A 20,761-nucleotide genomic window follows, 5' to 3' on the forward strand; every position below is an offset into this window, starting at 1 on the left:
GTTTTAAGATGTTAAAACCCCACTTTCAAGGAGCAAACCAAATCTAGAAACTAGCTTCTGATTTATGCTCCCAACATCCTGACAGCATCTTTTGCACATACACATTTCAGAAATTCTATAGTTAGTATTAATAAGAGTTCCATCTTTGTTGATCCTGAAACAACATTCCAATCAACGAGTCAGATTTGAGAGACAAGTTATGTCAGTTTATATCAAGTTTCGGCTTACAACCAGAGTTTAGTGCTTCTACATCAGTGTTATTTACCTGTTTCGTCCCTCTGATTTTAGGGATAACTTAGGGTTAGGGTACGGACATTGTTAGGACCAAATTTTCAAACAGAAATGTTGTTCCATGGTCAACAAAATATGTTGACCCAGGAACATGTCTTACAAAATCATGGTGACCATATTTCGTACAGCTCACACTGAGGTCACTTTCAAACCAATCAGCTTTCTGTTGGTCAACGCGCCAAATTTCACGTGACCAACCAAAAAATCTGCATGGGGAAATCTTTAGCCCTCACGCAAACTTCCAAATCACATGGATTCCAATTGAAATGGCCCGCTTAAAAATACGCTGAAAGGTGCGGTCACGTTTTACTGTCGTTCGTCGAATTTCCGTGGGCAAAATCCAGTCATTTCAGAAGGAATCCACGTGAAAATTTGCGTTAGAAATTAGAAAATTAGGCCATTTGCGTGGAAATCCAAATTTGGCGTGTTGACCAACAGCAAGCTGATTGGTTTGAAAGTGACTTCTGTTTGAGCTGTGCTTCAAACATCACTACACAGCTAAGAATAGACAATGAACTTGTTTTGCCTGGGGAATTTCGTTAATGTGATCTTACCTGAACAATGGTGGTGTGACATAACCTCAATGATAAGCTTTTAACCATTTTTGGAGTGTTTTTAGAGGACAGTAATCCTACCTTAGACATGACTCATGTATTGAAACATCACTTATGTTTATGTTTACTTGTGTAATCAAGTTTTGTGTATGGCAGAAAAAGAGGCAGGAAAGGTCACCTTCTATTGGAAAAAAACACAGCAAATACTTGGTTTTCTTTAAAACGGTTAAGTCTAGTTTAAGTTTGTAGAGAAATTACCTTTTTCTTTCAGAGAGCTCACACTTGTTATCCTAGAACCCTGAAGTGGGCCAAGCTGAAGTACGTTTTTAGATTATTATAACGAATAATGAGTAAACGCACATTTATGTGATCTTTTGGACAATTAGTACACATATATTTCCTGTAATCTACTCACTAATATGCAGCATTTCACAGTAGGTGAGGGTAAACTCAGCAGTAAAGAATGTGCTTGCAACCGGTGTGCTATTTATCTGGCTGTACAGTCGCCCTGAGGGACTCTGCTACACCTTGAATTTGACAGCAAAATTCAACAGATCTTCTTATAGTCCAATGAATAAGTTTCACATTGAGACGAAATGACATAACATTGGTTAAATGACTGAATTTTTTTTTTTTTTTGGTACTGTTTGTTAACCCTTTGATGTATGATGTCTATATCTTTAAAACTCAGTTTTAACCATGCATGTTAGATCCAAACTATGTGCACCTTTAACCATTTCCCATAATGTAGTCTGACATATCTTAATTAAATTAAATTAGTTAAAAATATATTTGAAACTACTTTAAAAAATAAAAACTTAGTAGTATTTTTTTTAATCTAATCGTGAACAATATTAAAATATATCATGATTCATGATAGCCATTACGTCAGTCAAAAGTAAAATATGCAAATTGAAGTATATCAAGAATCTTGATTGATCGAGATGTCACGCATTCCTAATAATATGCAAAGTGGTCTTCAGTTAATACCTGTCTCTGTACCGACTGCTGAACTGTACGTTTACAATGTACATTTTAAATAGATACAATAGTTCACTGAACACCGTTAAGTTAACTTTCAAATGTCACTCAGTGTGTGTGTGTTTGCGCGCGCGTGTGTGTGTGTGTGTAGAGGCGCTCCGCCTCCACGCACAAGTACATCAAACACACGAGGCTCGCTTGAGTCATTTGAACTCACAGCGGTATGAAACAAGACACCTTCATTTCATCAATGACACAAACAGGAGGGGTACATATGAACTTTATTAACATGATGTGAGATGTTATAATGACCGCGGAGTAACTAAACAAACAGGAGAAGGTCTTAAACTGTGCCGGAGAACAACCAACGCACAAGAGGTAAAGCTGCTCATTAACTCATTAATATTAACTACAACGTACACTTTTGTCAGTGAATACCTTTACGAAGTAATGCGGTTTGTTTCTCTTTTTTTAAAAAACATTTTATTTAGGTGCAGTACTTGTTAATTTGTTAAGTACGGTTTTAGTTATTTGTCGATAGATGCTACACATACTGTATGGTTTAAACAGGAGATTTCTATCAAACAACAGACCATCACTGTATATTGGTTCCACCACAGTATTATTATTAGTATTTTTTTTTATTCTATGAGATGCATGGCTACCTAAACAGGTAGGCTATGGGCATAATCTATCTGTCTGTCTGTCCATTGATCTGTCTGTCAGTTGATCTATCTATCTATCTATCTATCTATCTATCTATCTATCTATCTATCTATCTATCTATCTATCTATCTGTCAGTTGATCTTTATCTGTCTGTCAATATCTATCTATCTATCTATCTATCTATCTATCTATCTATCTATCTATCTATCTATCTATCTGTGCATCATGCAATGAATAAATGTCCTTACAAACAGTACTGTGGTGGTACTATGGTATGTGATATAAGTATGATATTAATGCTATAGTAATGAATTTACTGCATTTACATTGGCCGATAGATTATATTGAATGAATGCTATATTTATCTTTCTAAACCTACAGACTTTTAAAAATATGTGGTATCCATGTTTGACAGACAATGGGATAATAAGGGCACATCACATCATTGTTGTCTCTATTTTTGTCTTTCTGGAAGAGGCTCTCGCACTTTTCTATTGTGCTGGCTCAAAGGATGTTCGTCTTCACGCTCTGCCTGTACTTATGGTCCTGGCTGTCATCCATTCATGGTCTGGATTTTCGCTATCATAACAGCGTGGAAATGGAGCAGTACTTGAAAGACGTCAACAGGACGTATCCTGAGATCACACATCTACACAGCATCGGACAGTCTGTTGAAGGTAAAACAGCTGTGGTGCAGCGTTTAACACAATCATGACAATAGTTTCCTATGTTTGTCTTCTGTGAGTTAAATTCCTCTCTGTCCGTATGTGTTCCTGCAGAAGAGCACACGGTGTTGTACAGTTTGAGGGCATGTTAATTTTAACAGATGCATGCAACAGGTTCAAACTTATTGCCTGGCCGATCATTAGAGAGCTTATTGTGCAACAAATATTATTATGAGTCTACAAACAGCAGCAGCAGCAGTACAGTGAGCCATACATGTATGTATCTATGTATGTATGCATAAAACAGTCATCTAATTTGATTGGCCTGATATACAGTCCCTCAGCACTGGGATTTTTCACTATTTGCATTGTCTGTTTGCGGGATCGAGACAGGGAATGCCAGTCGGTTTATTTTGCTGTGGTCAGGACAAACTTTTGGCATGCCTTTTTTTTTTTTTTTTTTTTTTTTTTAAGATTTAGATTTACAAATATAACCAGGATGTACATTAGGATAAAATTATTAAAATAGTAATAATAAAATGAAAAAAATAATAATAAATAAATAAGATAGAAAAATAAACATAAAAAATAAATAAATAACATAATATATATATATATATATATATATATAGGTTATTCTTGGTTTATTAAAAAATTTATGTGTGTAACTGTTTACAACAAAGCCCAAGATCCGCCCACAATCATAAGATTAAATAAAAATAAATAAATAATATGAAAACAAAATAAAATTGTGACCAAAACAATATATAGAAGGTCTCGAGATTTCAAAATGTTTGCTAAAATCTTAATAAGGTCCAACCAAAATTGTATTGTCCCTCTGGTGGCGCCGTGCAGTTTAGCTGTGGTGCATTCCAAAAGAGCAATGTCCAGCAAATAGGACATCCAAAGGGACATAGCTGGGGTAGTTGGTTCCAACCACAGTTTTAGGATAACCTTTTTAGCAGATATTTTATTCATTTATATTGATGAAGTTATTGTCGAACTGCCTTTAAAAGTAAAAACATTAATTTCCCCCCACATTTACATTTGTGTAAATAAATTTAATATTTATTGCATCGATAATAGATGATGCAGATTAATTAAATAATATTACTTATAAGACAAAACATGGGATAAGTGAAATAACCAAATCATTTTTTTTTTTCAAAACATAGTTAATAGTTGGGCAAGATGTGATCCTTAATAAATGGACAGAAATATTACCAAAAACAAGCTGAATGAGGACAACTCCAAAAATGAATGAGATCATTCTGCATGTAGCCTAAAACCATTAAAAAAAAATATGTAGGTCCGCGCGTTTTATTCTGATACGGCACTGAATAAGATATGACATCAGACTCTGTATCGCCTTTTTAAAAAAACATAAATTCAGCATAAAACAATTAAATGCAATGCAAACCTGCTGCTTTAAATTTTGCATATTCAACTAAGAAGAGGTCACACTTCGTAGTGTAATTTGCAAGTCAAAGTTTACCAAAATGCGAAACTTCTTCGCATGAGCTAGCGTGTTTTTTCTTGCATTCGCATGCGTAGGAATGGAGGTAAATGGAATTATGAAACGAAAGGCATAGTGTGACGCCCCTTTAGACAGTAGCACCTCACTGCAGTACACGAGATCCAGGGGGCGGAGTTGGATCCAGATATAAGGGGTGGAGATTGGTAGGTTTAGGGGTGGGATTAGTGATCAGGGGGTGGAGATGGGTAGGTTTAGGTATATGTAAGGTGGGAGGAGTTGGATCTGGATCCAACTCCTCCCCCTGGATTTTGTGTTCTGCAATGAGGACCATCTCCCTTTAGAGGCACGGAAATTCGGCGACTGTAGGTTACAACCTCACGCCAGTAGGTGGCGACAGGTTTTAGTTGATTAGTTTTGCGCAAACGAATCCCGATTCATTCAGGTGCTTTTCATTGCACTCTTTGTTAGGAACTATTTTTTTAAGGATTGTAAAAAAGCAATATTACTCGCAGTCGTAGTCTGAATATTAACTGTGCCTTCGTGTCTATGGCCGAATCAATAGAACTCTTACTCATTTGATATTCCTTAAATTAAAATTTTTATTTATTTTAATTAGCAAAATGCTCATATGACTGGTATTCATAAGCAGATGCAAATTGCAAATTGTTTACTGACAGTTATTTCATGTTTACATAAACAGCGGCCTCAAAAATATTTGGTACTTTTTAAATCTGTTTTCAACATTGCATTAATTAATGTGGTTAACTTTAGTCCTGAGAAATACTCTAGCAGGATTTGTTTGCTTATGAGGGGATTATATTAATTATCTAATGCAATGACATTCATATATTACAAGTGTTGCTTAAATGTCCAAATATTATTTGGGGTCACTTATTAAGGAAACTTTTCTAGCAATATTTATTGAGTATCTTTCACTGTCTGGTGTAACTGGGAAATTCACATTAGTATCTCTCTGAATGTGCTGCTTTGCTCAAATACAGTACCTAAAAGTACTGGTTCCCCTTGAAACGTCCTGTGTAAAGGTGTCGGATACAATCCCATCAGCCATTTCAGTCCCACTACATGTTGATCATAGTTATTAAAACACATTATTACTTACTATGAGTGAAGCCCTACTAGTGATTCATGCATATTGAAACCACAATGCTTTCAATCCTTGAAAGATTGAATCATCTTAGGTTTTAGATTGTTATAGTCTACTTGTATTTTAATAATGTTAAAATTGGTTTAATCTCTCTTCCACATCAGATAAACTGTTTTGTTAATTTAGTGACTTAAACACAACATTTGATAAGGATCTTGGCCTCTGACCGAACTTCACGTCTTGTAGTTTCTAAGCGCCAAATACCCAAACAGTTTAAGTGTAGCAAAGCGGTTCATATCAGCGGCAAAATCACAACTCGCTTGAACACTAGTTTCCCATGGTTCTACTCAGGTGCTTGGAAAGACCAGCCAGTTTTACTCTATTACCCCAACAAAAGGATCCTGGATAGCTTCAGTGCCATGCTTCAAAGGTCTTTCTCTATGCCTATACGGTCATACTGAAAGAACGTTTTGAAGCAGGCTGTTTTGTCTGGGGATGTTTGAAAGGATAGTTTGCTCATCCCATTTGTTATTTGAAAGGGAAATCAGTGCAGCTAAAGATTTGCTGTTTTTCCACAGACGGTCAATCTGACAGTGTTAAACAGAGGCGGTAAACACTTGCCCGCACAGAAGCACAATGCAGCTCCTGTGCTGAGAGGTTGGTATAACAAATAAAGCTGACCTTTGATTTGCATTTGGGTGACAGACAAGACAGTAGTTTTTACAATGAAACAAAATGATTGTCCGGCACTCTTAAGATTCCATGCTAAAGGTTTAGGCTTTTTCTTATTTTAGTGTTGCTCTCACCCTGGTCCTGTATGACAGTGATTCCCAACCAGATGATTTCGCTCTGTTTAAAGCATACAACTTTACCACTTTTAGAATATAAAAAATATTAGGCTGATGGAAAAAAATAATAATAATAGCATTACCATTCAAACGTTTGGGGTCTGCAAGCAGTGTTGCCAGATTGGGACGGTGATTTCCAGCCCAAAAGCTCACCAAAACCCGCCCACTGCAAGAAAAACCGCCCAAAATTTTACTGCCAAAATAATATGATATAATTTCATTACCATGTCATTAAGGTTGATAAGCACAATTTGTATCTACTTAAAACAAAATAACAATGATAAAATAAAATAAAAAATAAAATAAAATTCCAGGAAAACAGATCAAAACAGGGCAATAATTAAGGAGAATTAGCCAATATGACTAAAATGTCCAGATGGACACTGTCAAAACGGCAATCAAGAAATGAACCGATGACTTTAACCCTCGGAAGTACACATTGCAGAACATAACGCAGAATTTAGCAGTCAAACTCATTCATCGTTGAATCAAACCTTTTTCAGCAGCTGTCAGGGTCGAGTATTGTGCAGTCTGGACGGTGTAAAAGTTGCCGATGTCTGGTAAGGTTAGGCTAGTGTGCACATGACCATGGACATATTTCACGTCCCATATTTAATTTAATTTCAAGTCATTCAACTGTGCTCTCCTCAGAGTTATATTCACCATCGATATCTCCCACCAGGTGTACGTTTTTAGAGCTGCTCACTATCTCACTCTTTACTGTGTAGATACAACTTACTGTTTAGTAGGCTATATCACTTTGGCATTAGCGATCACTTGAATATACAGCTACAACTTATCGCGCTCAATCACATCTGCCTGTGGATCGCTGATTGGCTAAAAGTGCGTGCTCGTCGGTGATGTCAACACTAAGCTGACTCTGCATGGGCGTGTGTACAGTAATGTCATGATGACTGATTTTATGGACTACATGCACACTTTAGTTTGGTTTTTTAACCAATTAGACTTTAAAATGTAGATGTTTGAAAACCGCCGAACTGACCCCAAACCAGCCCAAATTTTGTCCACACGCCCAAACCCTTTTTTACCCGCACAATCAAATTCAAAACCGCCCAATTGGGCGGGAACCCGCCCAATCTGGCAACACTGTCTGCAAGTTACTGTTTTTGAAAAGTCATGCTTACCAAAGATGTATTTATTTGATAAAAAATAGAGTAAAAACAGGAAAAAAAAGAAGAAAAAAAATGCAGCAGCCATTACTAATATTATTCTAATATGCTGATTTGTTGCTCAAACATTTCGAATTATTATCATTGTAGAAATCGAGTGTGCTGCCTATGAGATTTAAAAAAAAATAAATGGGGTGAAATTTCATTGCATACCATAAGACATAAAAGTTGGGAAACTGAGTGATATAACCACTCCCTGCCATTTGTACCCTGTTTTTCCTTTTAATAAAGTAAGTTTGTATTGTTACTCTGGCCGCCTAGCTCACGGTTACGGTGAGTGATGGAGACATTGGCTTATCTTTTGGTGAAGGTGCTGCTAGTCCGTGACATTTTAAGTTGATTTGGTTCATGGATCAGGTTGCTCTTTTTGGCTCAGCACAAAAACATCATTGAGTAGAACACATCCGCTGCCAACTCTCTCTCCCTCCCTCTCTCTCTCTTTCTCTCCTTCTGTTTTCTCCATCTGATTTAGATGCTAATATCATGCTGTAGACATTCTCTCAACCTCTGTTTCTACAAGGGTGGTCCTCCGTATCCTTCAGACCAAATCTCGTTTACTTCATCTCTAGACAAGAGGAGTGCCCCAAGGCTGACTCCTGGGCCCACTTTAGTTGATTAAAACCTCAAGTAAACCTCTGCTTCCCCCGTTAAAGATCTCTTTTTGCTAATGTAGGTAGTGCCCAAAGCTAATCCAAGGACACTGCGGTACCATACCATTTCATTTAGCTGATGGAGTCACACTTCAAGAAAGCAACCCCTAATGAAGTTGTTCTCATCTCTTTCATCTCTTGGAAACCTTTGTTACTGGCTGATTGTAAAGCCCATTTCTCCAATCACTTCAGACCTCAAGGACATTGTGAAGCCATTGTGCGCTCTTGCCCTGTCAAGCTAACCCCTTGTCCTAATCCCACTGTGTCGCCTATTTAAGGCCAGGAAATAAGAGACCCGAGCTGACTAGAGGTAATCTAGGACACCAGCTGCTTAGCCTGGAAGACAGTCCTTGTTTGTTGACCGCCCTGTCTCGGCCTAATCAGTGTTACAGTTGCCCACCAGGGTAAGAACGGGGCTGGAGGCTGACTATGATTATCTCTGATGTAATATTATGTTTCTTATGCTTGATTAGTTGGGCCTAATTAGCTAAAGCGCTTGTAGGGTGATTATCAATCCAGACAAATGCCAGTTGTCATTTGGCAACATTGTTGGCTTAATCAAGATTACACTACAGAAATCCTTTAAGCATTCATAATTCTGTACATCATTTTGTCTTGTGTGATAAACAGCAGTAATTGGATTTCAGTTCTTGTAGGAAATGCAAAAACAACTTTGTTAATGGAGGAAGTGGCATGTATCGGCTCTTGTGATTTGTGTAATGGGGAGGTTGACTCTTTGTAACCATTGTTGAAGTTGCAATGAATTGGAAGTAGCGACAGATGTTTTCTTAATGTAACTACATCCGAGTGTAACAGATTATTGAAAAAGAAAAAAATTACTTGGTTCTAGAGGTGGCCATTATGGCAAAAATATACCTTACAATGATTCTTTACATTGTTTTTTAAGACTGGTTCATTTGTTACTAAACAGTAATTTTTAAATAGGGAACTAATGCGCTTCAGGCATGTGCACTCAGAAAACTGTATATCAGAAGTTTGAACTGGCAAGGTTTTAAAACACATGCAAATAATAAACTTTGATAACGATGGAACAACTGCATGTGAGTGTAGCGCCACATTAGAAAATTAAAAACCATAATAATAAAAAAACCAGCAACTGCAACTGATAGACTTTCCACTGTACTACACTAATGATCTCTATGTAAAGGCAGATTGTGGTGATATTTTAATCTTTCACCATCTAATATAGTCATGCTGTACACCAAGGTTATTTTTGTAAACGAAAACTGAAGCTAAGACTAAAACTATTGGTCAAAAAACATTTTCGTAAACTGAAATAAAATAGAAATTTCAACATTAATGAAAAACTAAAACTAAACTAAACTAACAACAGTTACTGAAATAATCAAATAGTTACTAATAATTAGCCTATGACCGTTGCGCTTGAGTCTCGCGTCTTCTGCAGCATCACGTGCATGACACGACGCTCTAAAAACGCAGCACTCAAGTTAAAATAAGTTAAACTTTTAGAAGACGCGTATCGAGACCTTTTTCCCCACTGTGCCCGTGTCTTTTTTCCGTTTTTCAAAGCAAAACCGCTTTCTGTGTGAACCAGCCCTAAGAAGCAGAAAGGCCCAAATAAGTATTTCCACCTCATACAAATACAGCTGTACCTTAATTCCAGGTATAAGATAACCATCTCATGTGAAACTAGCCTAAACAAGATAGGTCTATACCACACATATTAGACAAGATACCACACTGAGCAGAAAACGGAAAAAACAAATAGCATGTCTATAGCCCAGAAATAGACGTATATTTGTCCGAGTAGAAGTATACTAAATGTCTGGTCTGAAGAGAACATTTGAATATGTGTATAACTATGAGTATATGATTTTAAACAAAACGCATAAATGGATCAATACAAGAATAATGTTTGAAAGGATTAATCATAGAAATAAACTTAAATAATAATCATAATAATCATACGCATATCTTTTTCTTTTCTTATACACCACGTTTAACAAGATTTCATTTTTTAATATTATTATATAATTTTTACTTTTTAGTTGCATTTGTTTGGTTCTTTGTTCATCCTCAAACAATTATTTTATTTTTATTATTAAGAGGTTTTTACAAGATTTAAATGTAAACTGCAAACATTAAACTTTGCTGAAATTAAATGTCTTTAACTGGAAGTGTTCTGTTAACTCTGCTAAACTATAATTACTAAAACTGAAACTAAATGTATAAAAACTAAATAGATATGTGTTCACAAAATAAAAACTAAACTAAAACTAACAAAACCATTAATGAAACTAACTAAAACTAAACTGAAATTTATAGGAAATTTGAAAATGATATTAAAATAAAAACTAATTTAAAAATGCAAAACTATAATAACCTTGCTGTACACATTTAACTTGGTTCTATGCATCAGTTGTTGATTGAATTTTCAGATGTGGACGTTGCACTCAAAAGTGGAGGCAGATAAATGTGAGTTTACAGAGGCAAGGTTAAAGCAGATTACATGATTGATTAAATGAAGTCCTGCATACATCATCTGTCATTTTCACTGGAAGGTCCAGCTATACTCATTAAACATTATGTGGTCAAAACATTTTCTTTTTTAAAAATAAAACCCACGACCGGTGGTTTGTTCACAGTACGATCTTTAGCTTGCAATTAGAAAATAACTGGGGTGAAATTTCTTTGAGTCAAATTTAAATCTCACAACAACAAAAAAACACATCAGAGATCACTCCTACTCTTTTTTTGCTTTGGGAATAAAAGTCCAGGTGCTTTAATAGCTGGGCTGATATTATTACAGTATATTGATGCGTATTGGACCAGAAGTCCATTGACTTTTCCGATGACATGGAGACTTGGCTGTAAATGTGAATAATTATATATTTTTTTCTCTGTTTGGAGGTTTTGTGTGAAACTGTGAACAAGACTCGCTGTCAAAATGTCATCAAATCAGGGCTGACAATGCCAAACCAAGCTGTTAAAGTTCTCAATCGATGGTATGTGTGAACAAAGCCATACTATTAGGCATGCACGTTGGAGCATGTTTAAGGTTGCGATGCTCTGTTGTACTGTAAGAAGTCTGCTTTCACTGAGTTTGACCCAGTCACAGAGTTTGACGCAATTAGGGCTCGTTCACACAGAACACGTTTTTGCTTTGAAAAACGCAAGACGCGGGCAGTGGAATGGGGAAAAAATGCAAGATCTCGAGATGCTTTTTAAAAAAGTTCAACTGATTTGAACTTTTTTAGAATGATGTATCATTCGCGAGGTGCTGCAAAAGACGCAAGGTGCGAACGCAACGGTTATACACATCCATCTAGTGCGAGTTTACATAGAAAAACAATAGAAAAGTAGCACATTTGAATGGAATAAATGCGTTCTGTGTGAATGGTGCCTTAGACTTACATGTACAGTTCATGGACTGTGTGACATCATGAACAACTGTATAAATTGTGCATTCAACAGCATTTTGGTGGTGAAAAAAAAGATGCCTTTACCAGAAAAGTTAATCCAGTAATTAGTGTAAAAGTTGCTAATCTGTTGGAGGTAGAGAACCTGACACTCTTTCTAAAAGTAACTAAAGAAACTATTGTGGACTTGGAGAGAGGCACCCTAGTGAGAGTGAAAGGCTTCAAGTATCTCAAGGTCCACACCTCAGAGAGCTTTACATGGACCACACACACCACAGATTAGTTTGGAGGCCACAATAGTACCTCTACCTTTGGTGCCTGGGGATGTCCCGGATGGCCCCCATGATCTTTGTAAAGGTGCACAATTAAAAATGTTCTCACAGGTAGACTGGTGTGTAAGTTCCACACACACAAAAAATGGTAGGATGTGTGGATGGGGGTATACATTTATGCATTTTAAGATGTCTGGAGGGCAAAAATTGGATATCAATAGCTTTAAAATCATGTATTTTCACTTTCGTCTGTTTCAGTGAATAACAGTAAACACATGGCCGTGAAGAGTTGCATTTGTTTTTTGGAATGACTATGCTGTACTGCAAAGGTTACAGCGGTTTCTTGTCAAAAAGAGATAATATTTGGATTTTATTTTTTAATATTAAAAAAAGACTAAGTGACTGTCCCAACCACAACCTATCAACACACTTGTCAAAGCCACACGTTTTACCTGTTGTGGTGTAGGTCTGTCTATGCATTACAAGTGAATTTACTGAAACGCTGTCAGGAAATTGTAACCAAATTCATTAAATTCATTCACAATATGCACACATTCATTCTTAATATGCCTAGTATGTTATAAATGGCTCTGGTTGAGTTGTTTGCATCCCTTAAAATTAGGCCAATGCTAGTCGTTTAACATTTTGGTAGCACTTTATTTTACAGTCCTGTTCCCCATGTACATACTTATTATAGTAATTGCAATAACTGGGAACACATAAGGTCATGTACTGTAAAATAAAGTGCAACCTATCGTAGGCTAAAACAGTTTAGCTTAGCATGCACCAATGCTAAATTTGCTATATACGGTAAACGTTATGTTCACAACTTGTTATAATTACTTAATGAGCTCACTGCTTTAAATTAATACATGATGTTAGCTAACTGCGTGACTTGTTATGTACATTTCTGAGATGCATAACTTAGACACAGTCACCTCTGCTTTAAAACGATATGCATTGTGAAATGCGCTATACAAGTAAATGTGAATTGAATTGAATTAGCTACGGGCATCTTACATCTCAATTGCAGGATGTAAGTTCAGCTTTGCCATCACAGGAATACATTTCATTTGAAAATATATTAAAATACAAAAGTTTTAGTAAACTGTAATATTACAGTAATCTTGGTTTGGATGACTGTTTCTCTTTTCAAGCTCATCTTGAAGATGTATTTCTTTTTAGTTTGTTCTGAAGCAAGCATGCTTTAACTTGCTCAGTGAATGTGAGATCTCCATATTCAGTAGTCCTCTGAGAGACAGAGACCGAGACACACAAATAGAGTGAATAAGAGCTAGACGTGAGATTACACGGGATTGGGTTGCCAGGTGCCTGCCCAAACTGTGCAAAAACATTATTTGAGTATCTGGTTAACCCTGAAAACAGTGAGACATTAATCATGTGACCGGCACAAGATCCACACTACTTAATTCAGTTGCAAATGCACTGATTCACTAATTGAAACATTTGTTTGCAGTCGATTAACATTTACATTTTGTCTTTCTAGGAAGAGAACTCTGGGTCTTAATACTGGGTCAACATCCGAGAGAACACAGAACGGGCATCCCGGAATTCAAATACGTGGGAAACATGCACGGAAACGAGGTAATGCAGTCGTGTTCCTTTGTTATTTAGTACAGGACATGGTTATATTTTCACCAGGTCTTGCATTGTAAGCAGGTCAGTATTACTGATCCGCTTCTAAAGAACCCAGTCTGGCATATCTGTTTTCTTTAGATCAGGCTAAATTAGGAATTGGAGGCTTCTTTAAATAGATCCAGCTCTTCGTTTGTTTAGTTTTTTTTCTTCTTCTTTTTTGTTGTTTGGGCGAGAAGGGGCCAGCGCTGGTCTGAAGGGGCGTATTTGGTAAGGGGTGTGTGGGAAAAGCGGTCTGCGCACAAAAGCATTACAGTCCGAGGAACCGGCCGGGACGCCAGTGAGGAGCAGTGGACTGTGACCCTCACTGGGAAAAAAATAAAAAAAATAAAATACAAGGTGGGCTGTATAGGGGGGATCTTTTCACCAATGTGCTCCGCCTGCACACCCACTCAGAACTATTGTGAATTCAGTACTTCCTGTCTTTGTGAGAAGACTAAACCAAATTTGCTGAAGAAAACTGTGGAATTACTATTGGAGGAATGGGCTGTAAAAGCTTTAGGAGAGAATTTTTTTTGGGGGAAAAAGGGTCTCACTTTAGATTAGGGTACAATTCTCACACTTAACTAAATATTAACTATAGCCGCATTTCCAGGAACTTTCCCCAGGAACTAGTAACTTGGGGGCGGGACTCGGTGTGTTTCGACTACAGGAATCAGGGTCTAAGTGAAGGTCTGGGTAAAAATGCCCATCCCCCCCCCCCCTGAAAGTCCCTGCTTGCGAGGTAGTACTTTTTCAAAGTTCAGGAACTTTCGGGGGTGGGACTTGGATGCCAAACATGCTGATTGGTTGAGTTCATGCCGCATTTAATTTCAACCACCATTTTTACAAATCTGTTGCGGTGCGTGCAGTCCTACGTCATCGGACTAATTTGCTTAATCTTCACGGTACTTTAGACCGTGGTGGAAACGCAAAAAGCAACAGGTCTGGTGGAAAAAAGTTCCTAGGACAAATTGTCCCGGGTAATTTCGGTGGAAATGCTGCTTATGACTTTTGCCTCAATAAAATCCTAATTACTGCTTATTAATAGTTATTGAGGTAGTTAAGTTTAGGTATTGGGTAGGAATATGGGATGTAGAATATGGTCATGCAGAATAAGGCATTAATATTTGTTTTATAAGTACTAATAAACAGCCAATATCCTAGTGATATGCTAATAAGCAACTAGTTAATAGTGGGAATTGGACCCTAAACTAAAGTGTTACCAAAAATTGACTCTATCCCAGTTTTAATTTGCAGGGATGACTATCCTACTGCATTTTAAAATTATGGGTGGCACTTCTGGTTTGGGGACCTTCAAATCAAAAAGACTGAAACAACTCATTCCAAATAGGGTTGCACTTCAGTTAATCCTTATCCATCAGTTTGACTGAATAAGCATACATTTTCCATCATGCTCTATTTTTATCCATCAGGAAAATAATGTCAATCTTGAAATTTTAATGTGACATTGGTATCATAAGAATACTTGTGATAAGGGCTAATTTCAGTTCGCTGTGTTCTGTTCTCCCAGATTAGTTTATTTTTCTATGGATGTGAAAAGGACAACAGATGCTGCAGTATTGTGGTCTACTCTCCCGATTTAATGGGCATATCCCATAAATAATTTACTGGAATGCAGTAAGAATCTCTCGTTTTCTCCGCAAATCCTCATTCACATCTCTTTTATGGTTTGTTTTCACTCAAGCGATTTAAAGGTTAAATTGGTGCTCAACCAATGTGCATTCTAGTTAGAAACTCTGACTTGAGACTGCGCTGACACCATGTGACTGCGACGTATGCCTTTAAAATACTACGAAAGCGATTCCAGAGCAGTCGGCTGGCTCATTCTGCACGGTTTCTCCAGAACGGCTGCACAAGCTCTGATGTTTAATGATGACAGCAATCACGTGTGTTTCGTGTTTGTTCTGACACCTTTAGTTCCACTAATCCAAGTTTTTAAAACCGTAAAAAATCATGTAATCTTATATTGCTTTATTGGTATTTAAATAACTTTGGAATTAGAATTCAAATTAAGTTCTTGCACATATGTGCGCTGTACATAAAGTACTGAATGAAATGCTACTGTTGCTGCATAAAAATGTCTTGTATTTGACACATTTCATCAAATCCACTTTGCATACTTCATCAATCTGAACGTCACTAAGGGAAGCAGAGAGTTTCTGAATTGACGGCTCCGTTTTCAACTCCTTCCCCAACGGCAAGCGACGAATCTTTCTGATCGGTTAAATCCAGCCAAAGTCCATGTTCCTTTGGGATCTTTTGCCTTTTGATTTGACTTAGACTTTAGTCAAATAAGCAACCACCTAGAATGCAATAGCAACACATTAAAAAACACTGTGAACATCTGTGATCATCTTAGAACATCATCATTTTACATACTGCAGTATTCTGTGTCATTTTGTAGTCGTTTTCTTTAAGTAATTGTTTTTGTAATATAAAAATAACACAATTCAGCTTCAAAAGATTTCACATATCAGTAGCTACTGTACCCTTGTCAAGTTACCTTTTAAATTTAGCCAGTCAAAGCTTTACTTGTCTGGCACCGCGGTGCCACCTAATGAGACCGCATCCTGTCTGACCTTTTCAAATCACGCAAATGCAAGGAAGGGAGGTGCATTTCATAAAACTGTAAACGTGTAAACATTACTCAAATTAGTCACGTAAGCATTAACGATCAGCATCCATGAGTCATCTCATGAAAAGAGGTGTGCCAGAACTTTGATACACCACTAAAGTGCTCCTATGATGGTCCGAGTCTCTTAATGACCCCATAAGACAGAACATGATCCTTTTGTATAAACCTGAATGGCAAAAAGTCTCTTTTAAACATCTAGCTAAAGAGAGTGTACAGACTGTAAACAAAGACAGGGCTAGTATGGATTACGGAGGGATGAAAGAGGAGAAGAGAGGGGAATTATGCATTACATTAATGCATTACTCAGATTGAACGTAAATAATTGCATTACTTCGGGCATCATTTATCAGACAAACAGAATTAATCTGTGTTGAATCTATTGCAACAATTGCTTGTTTGTTCATGAAGCTCAATTAAAGAGCATAGCTTTAGCAACATCAAGAAAGGTTGTACGTTTCTCAGTTTGTTTTTATTGGGAAATGATTCTTTATGCATTCAGGAGACGATTTACTCAGTGCATTAAAGGCAAATAGTTTTACAAACGATTTGGATGAATTTGTTCAGCTCATGTTTCATGATTGGCTGCTAGGTGGTTGCACATTGGCAAGGCTAGTTTATTTATATAGCACATTACATACACAATGGTATTTCAAAGTGCTTTACATAAAAGAAATTAAAATAATCAAAAGAAATAAGAATAATTAAAACAGTTTAGAATAAAAAAATAAACAGTCAGACGAACAGTAGCACAGTGCTCATTCAGTAAATGCACAGCTAAACAGAAGTGTTTTGAGTCTGGATTTGAATGTGACTACTGTAGGAGCACGTCTGATCTCCTCTGGAAGCTGGTTCCAGCTGTGGCTGGCATAATAGCTAAAAGCGGACTCGCCATGCTTAGAGTGAACCCTTGGTATTTCTTGTTGATGTGATCCTAATGATCTGAGTGATCTGTTGGGTTATATTCAGTTTCAACAGGATGGCCTCCACCCAAACAAACTAATGTGTTTGATCACATTCATCTTGTTTGGAGATTCCTCATCTACATTCATTAATACTTCAAATCTGTTCTCAAGATGTATAGGCGGTGGTAGGAAACTAGTGTTTGCAATCCTTGTCAGAGCCGTATCTGGGGTAGAGGATGCTACTGCGGCAATATGTGATGCTCGTGACAATCTGTCTCGAGTGCCTTTGGGTCTCGCTCCCTGTTTGTGCCATCGATTAGTGTGTTGATCGGCTTGTTTCTCTACACTCAGTATGGCCTGTCGAGGAGCACTAGATTCATGGGACTCACCGGCTGTATGCTGAGGACGTCCATGACGAAGCTCTGTTGTGTGTTCCGTCTGGTTTGGTGGTCCCGCGAGTAACTTTGTTTCAAGAACTGCAATCCTTTGTAAAAGTCTGTGGCAGTTTGTGCTGCAAGTAGATTCTTGAACCAGAAGTCCTTTTGAATGTAGGCAGTTGTTGGTGACGTTCTTGCTGTGTTGCTATGCTGTTGGTAAGGTGTTCTAGAATGTGCTGGTTGATTGCTTACTGACTATGCATTTAAGGATGTACCGAAATAAAAATTTTGGGCCGAAACCGAGAGTGAAACCTGAGCTGAGCGGCAGGCGGCCGAAATTTCGGTGCATCCCTAAATGCGTGTCGTAAGCGTTTTAAACTGTTTTCCTTTATTGGCGTAAGCGGCTTAAGAATACACAGATCGATATTTGCCCTGACTTTTCCGGTCATGTAAACACCTTAACCGGCGTTCTTTCAGTTTTTTGAAGTGCATTGAAGTGTAATATGTAACAGGAAAGCATCCTTAGGTGCATCCAACCAGAGTTAGTGTTTCACTGAAAGGTAAAAATATATCATACACTCTGACTCTTCCTCGACCAAAGACATTTTTGAAAATGTGTTCTCATCTCTTGCTGGCGAAGGGGAAGTGGTTATACATTGATGTCACTACCGGGAAATAACCTGTGAAGTCATGTAAAAGTTTTTTTTTTTTTTTTTTTTTGGTTCGCTGGGTTTATGATTTGCATGTTAACCAGTAAGACAGGTTATTTAAACTATTTGTGGTAGTTATCAGCATAGTGGCGTACATAAAAAGGTGCTCACTGGTTTTCATTTACAACTTTAAGCACACTATATTAGTAGACTAAAGCCCTATTCGCACTGGATTAGTATTACCTGGTGACCTCTAGTCATTTGTAATAATTGTGGAGGTTGTCTGTGATCTTAATCCAGTGCGAACCGGCCATGTCTGTAATTTGTAAAGTAAAAATTCTCCCGCAAAATGACCTACCAAATTTCGCCGAACACTGAGGTCCTGTGATTTAATATTAGTCCTGTGCGAATCGGCATCTCTGTGATTTGGCGGGGTTGTATATAATTTTTTTCAAGGTTTTTGTTTCCTGTGCGCCTTTTTATCCATCTTTTGCGAAGAATGGAGTGTTGGAGTGTTTTGATAGTATTTTGGGTGCTGGGTCATATCGCTATACCTACACCATACAACTATACAATTTGCAGAAAGAGAAAGCTGAAAATCATCAGAAGAGCGAAATAAAAAGAATGATTAGATGGAGATGGATGACATGTATAGCAGCATGCGGTAAAGAACATTATTCTGTTTACGATATATCATACAGCTAGACCTATAACGACAAGACATTTCCAAGCAATAGCCTATTGACATAATATCCGGGAGATAATTCAGTAAATTAGAGTAAAATCACAGGCTTTGCTTATCCTGTGCGAATGCGCCTAATAGGGCTTAATTTAGAGAATAGTGAGTGAAGGTGATTTCAGATACAGCCCAAGTTTCAATGATATTCTGGTCTGTATGGCTTGGGTCCCTTTATAAAGTCTATTGGATTTTTCACCTGTGTTATCATCCAAATGAAAACCATAATTATTTTTGGAAAATTGCACACTCTTAATTTGAAAATCTCAAAAAGCTGCACCATTTGAGGAGCATTCATGTCTGTAACATAAACAGACATGCCAGAATTGAATACCAAGTATAGGAGCTACTCCTATCATCTTCGAAGTATCATCTACAGGCATGTAAAATCAGCATTATTTTAAGTAACCAATTAAGTAACCAACAGTGAGAGAGAAATTCATGGAAAGCTAAAGTCTAGTGACTGTGTTAACACAGTCAAATGACCTTCGGCCTTAGTGCAGTGTGACTAACTTGTCTTTTTCCAGCTCTGGTTTTACTTCAATCTTAAATTATTCTGCTGCACGCTGCTCCGGCCAGAGCGGACTCACCGCCTGCTCAAGCTGCGCTGCATGAAAGCACGATTGTGAATATACAGACTGATCTTAGTCCTACCGGAGGTTTTCAACAGTGGCCCCTTTTTTCCCTGCTCTCTCTCTCTCTCTCTCTCTCTCTCTCTCTCTCTCTCTCTCTCTCTCTCTCTCTCTCTCTCTCTCTCTCTCTCTCTCTCTCTCTCTCTCTCTCTCTCTCTCTCTCTCTCTCTCTCTCTCTCTCTCTCTCTCTCTCTCTCTCACTCTCTCTCTCACTCACTCACTCACTCACTCACTCACTCACTCTTGATTAGACCCTCAAAAATATTGTTCAAACAGTAGCATGATCTTTTTTTTATTGTAAAAAACGAGTCAGTGTTTAAGTGGTCTTGACATGAAGCTGTGGGTATAATGTGTGTTTATTTAAATCTCTTTTTGTATATATGCCAACCTAAAAAAGCAGCCCACGTGCCTCGGTAATCAGAAATAGATCTATAAATATTCTCCTCTGGATTAGTTATTTCACTCAATAAAAAAAAAAAAATTAAAAAAAGCTTTTATAGGCAACAGTGAAGTTAATGTTTTCTTACAAAGTTTTACAAAGCCAGATTTTTGACCAGCAGTATTCAGCATAAAGTCTGGTTTAAGTCTGGTAAAGAATTGCCTAGTTAGACATAAAAAGACCATGTGTCTGACATGTAAGGGACAAATCAGTTCAGTTGGTTTCTACCAGTGGAAATACCATCTACCAGTGGAATTGCTGTACAGAGGAAAAAGGTACATTTTAGTGATAGAATTTAAAGCAAGTGTTCATTTTATTAATTACGTTTCTGTTTTGAGTCTTCTTTTAAACACAAGATTACTTCGATTTTTCATCCGATTAATTGTGCCTAACTATTTACACTAAGGCAAATAGTGCGATTAATTGTGCCTAACTATTTACACTAAGGCAAATAGACTGTCACAGTCATGACATTTAAACATTAGTGTCGGATTTATTTTTGTCACATTGTTCTAATCACTTGAGGTACCACTGTTAATGTCCTCTCTCAGCCTTGTCGGCAAACATACTGCTCTTCTCTTCTAATGAACCATTTAGTCAACATAATAATAATTTTAAAATGACAACGTG

The 20,761-nt window shown here is 37.3% G+C and overlaps 1 protein-coding gene across 1 annotated transcript in view; it reads left to right on the top strand.

The window, feature by feature from the left end:
- Positions 1-1,973: 1,973 nt before the first annotated feature.
- Positions 1,974-20,761, top strand: part of cpm (carboxypeptidase M) — a 42,630-nt gene continuing 23,842 nt past the window's right edge. Inside the window, exons 1-3 of the mRNA XM_079868390.1 lie at positions 1,974-2,204; positions 2,969-3,170; positions 13,609-13,706. Coding sequence (XP_079724516.1) covers positions 3,005-3,170; positions 13,609-13,706 — 264 coding nt within the window. The 5' untranslated portion in view covers positions 1,974-2,204; positions 2,969-3,004. The remainder of the gene's footprint in view (positions 2,205-2,968; positions 3,171-13,608; positions 13,707-20,761) is intronic.

The sequence above is a fragment of the Squalius cephalus genome (assembly GCF_949319135.1).
Source record: "Squalius cephalus genome assembly, chromosome: 4".
Classification (NCBI taxonomy): Eukaryota; Metazoa; Chordata; class Actinopteri; order Cypriniformes; family Leuciscidae; genus Squalius; species Squalius cephalus.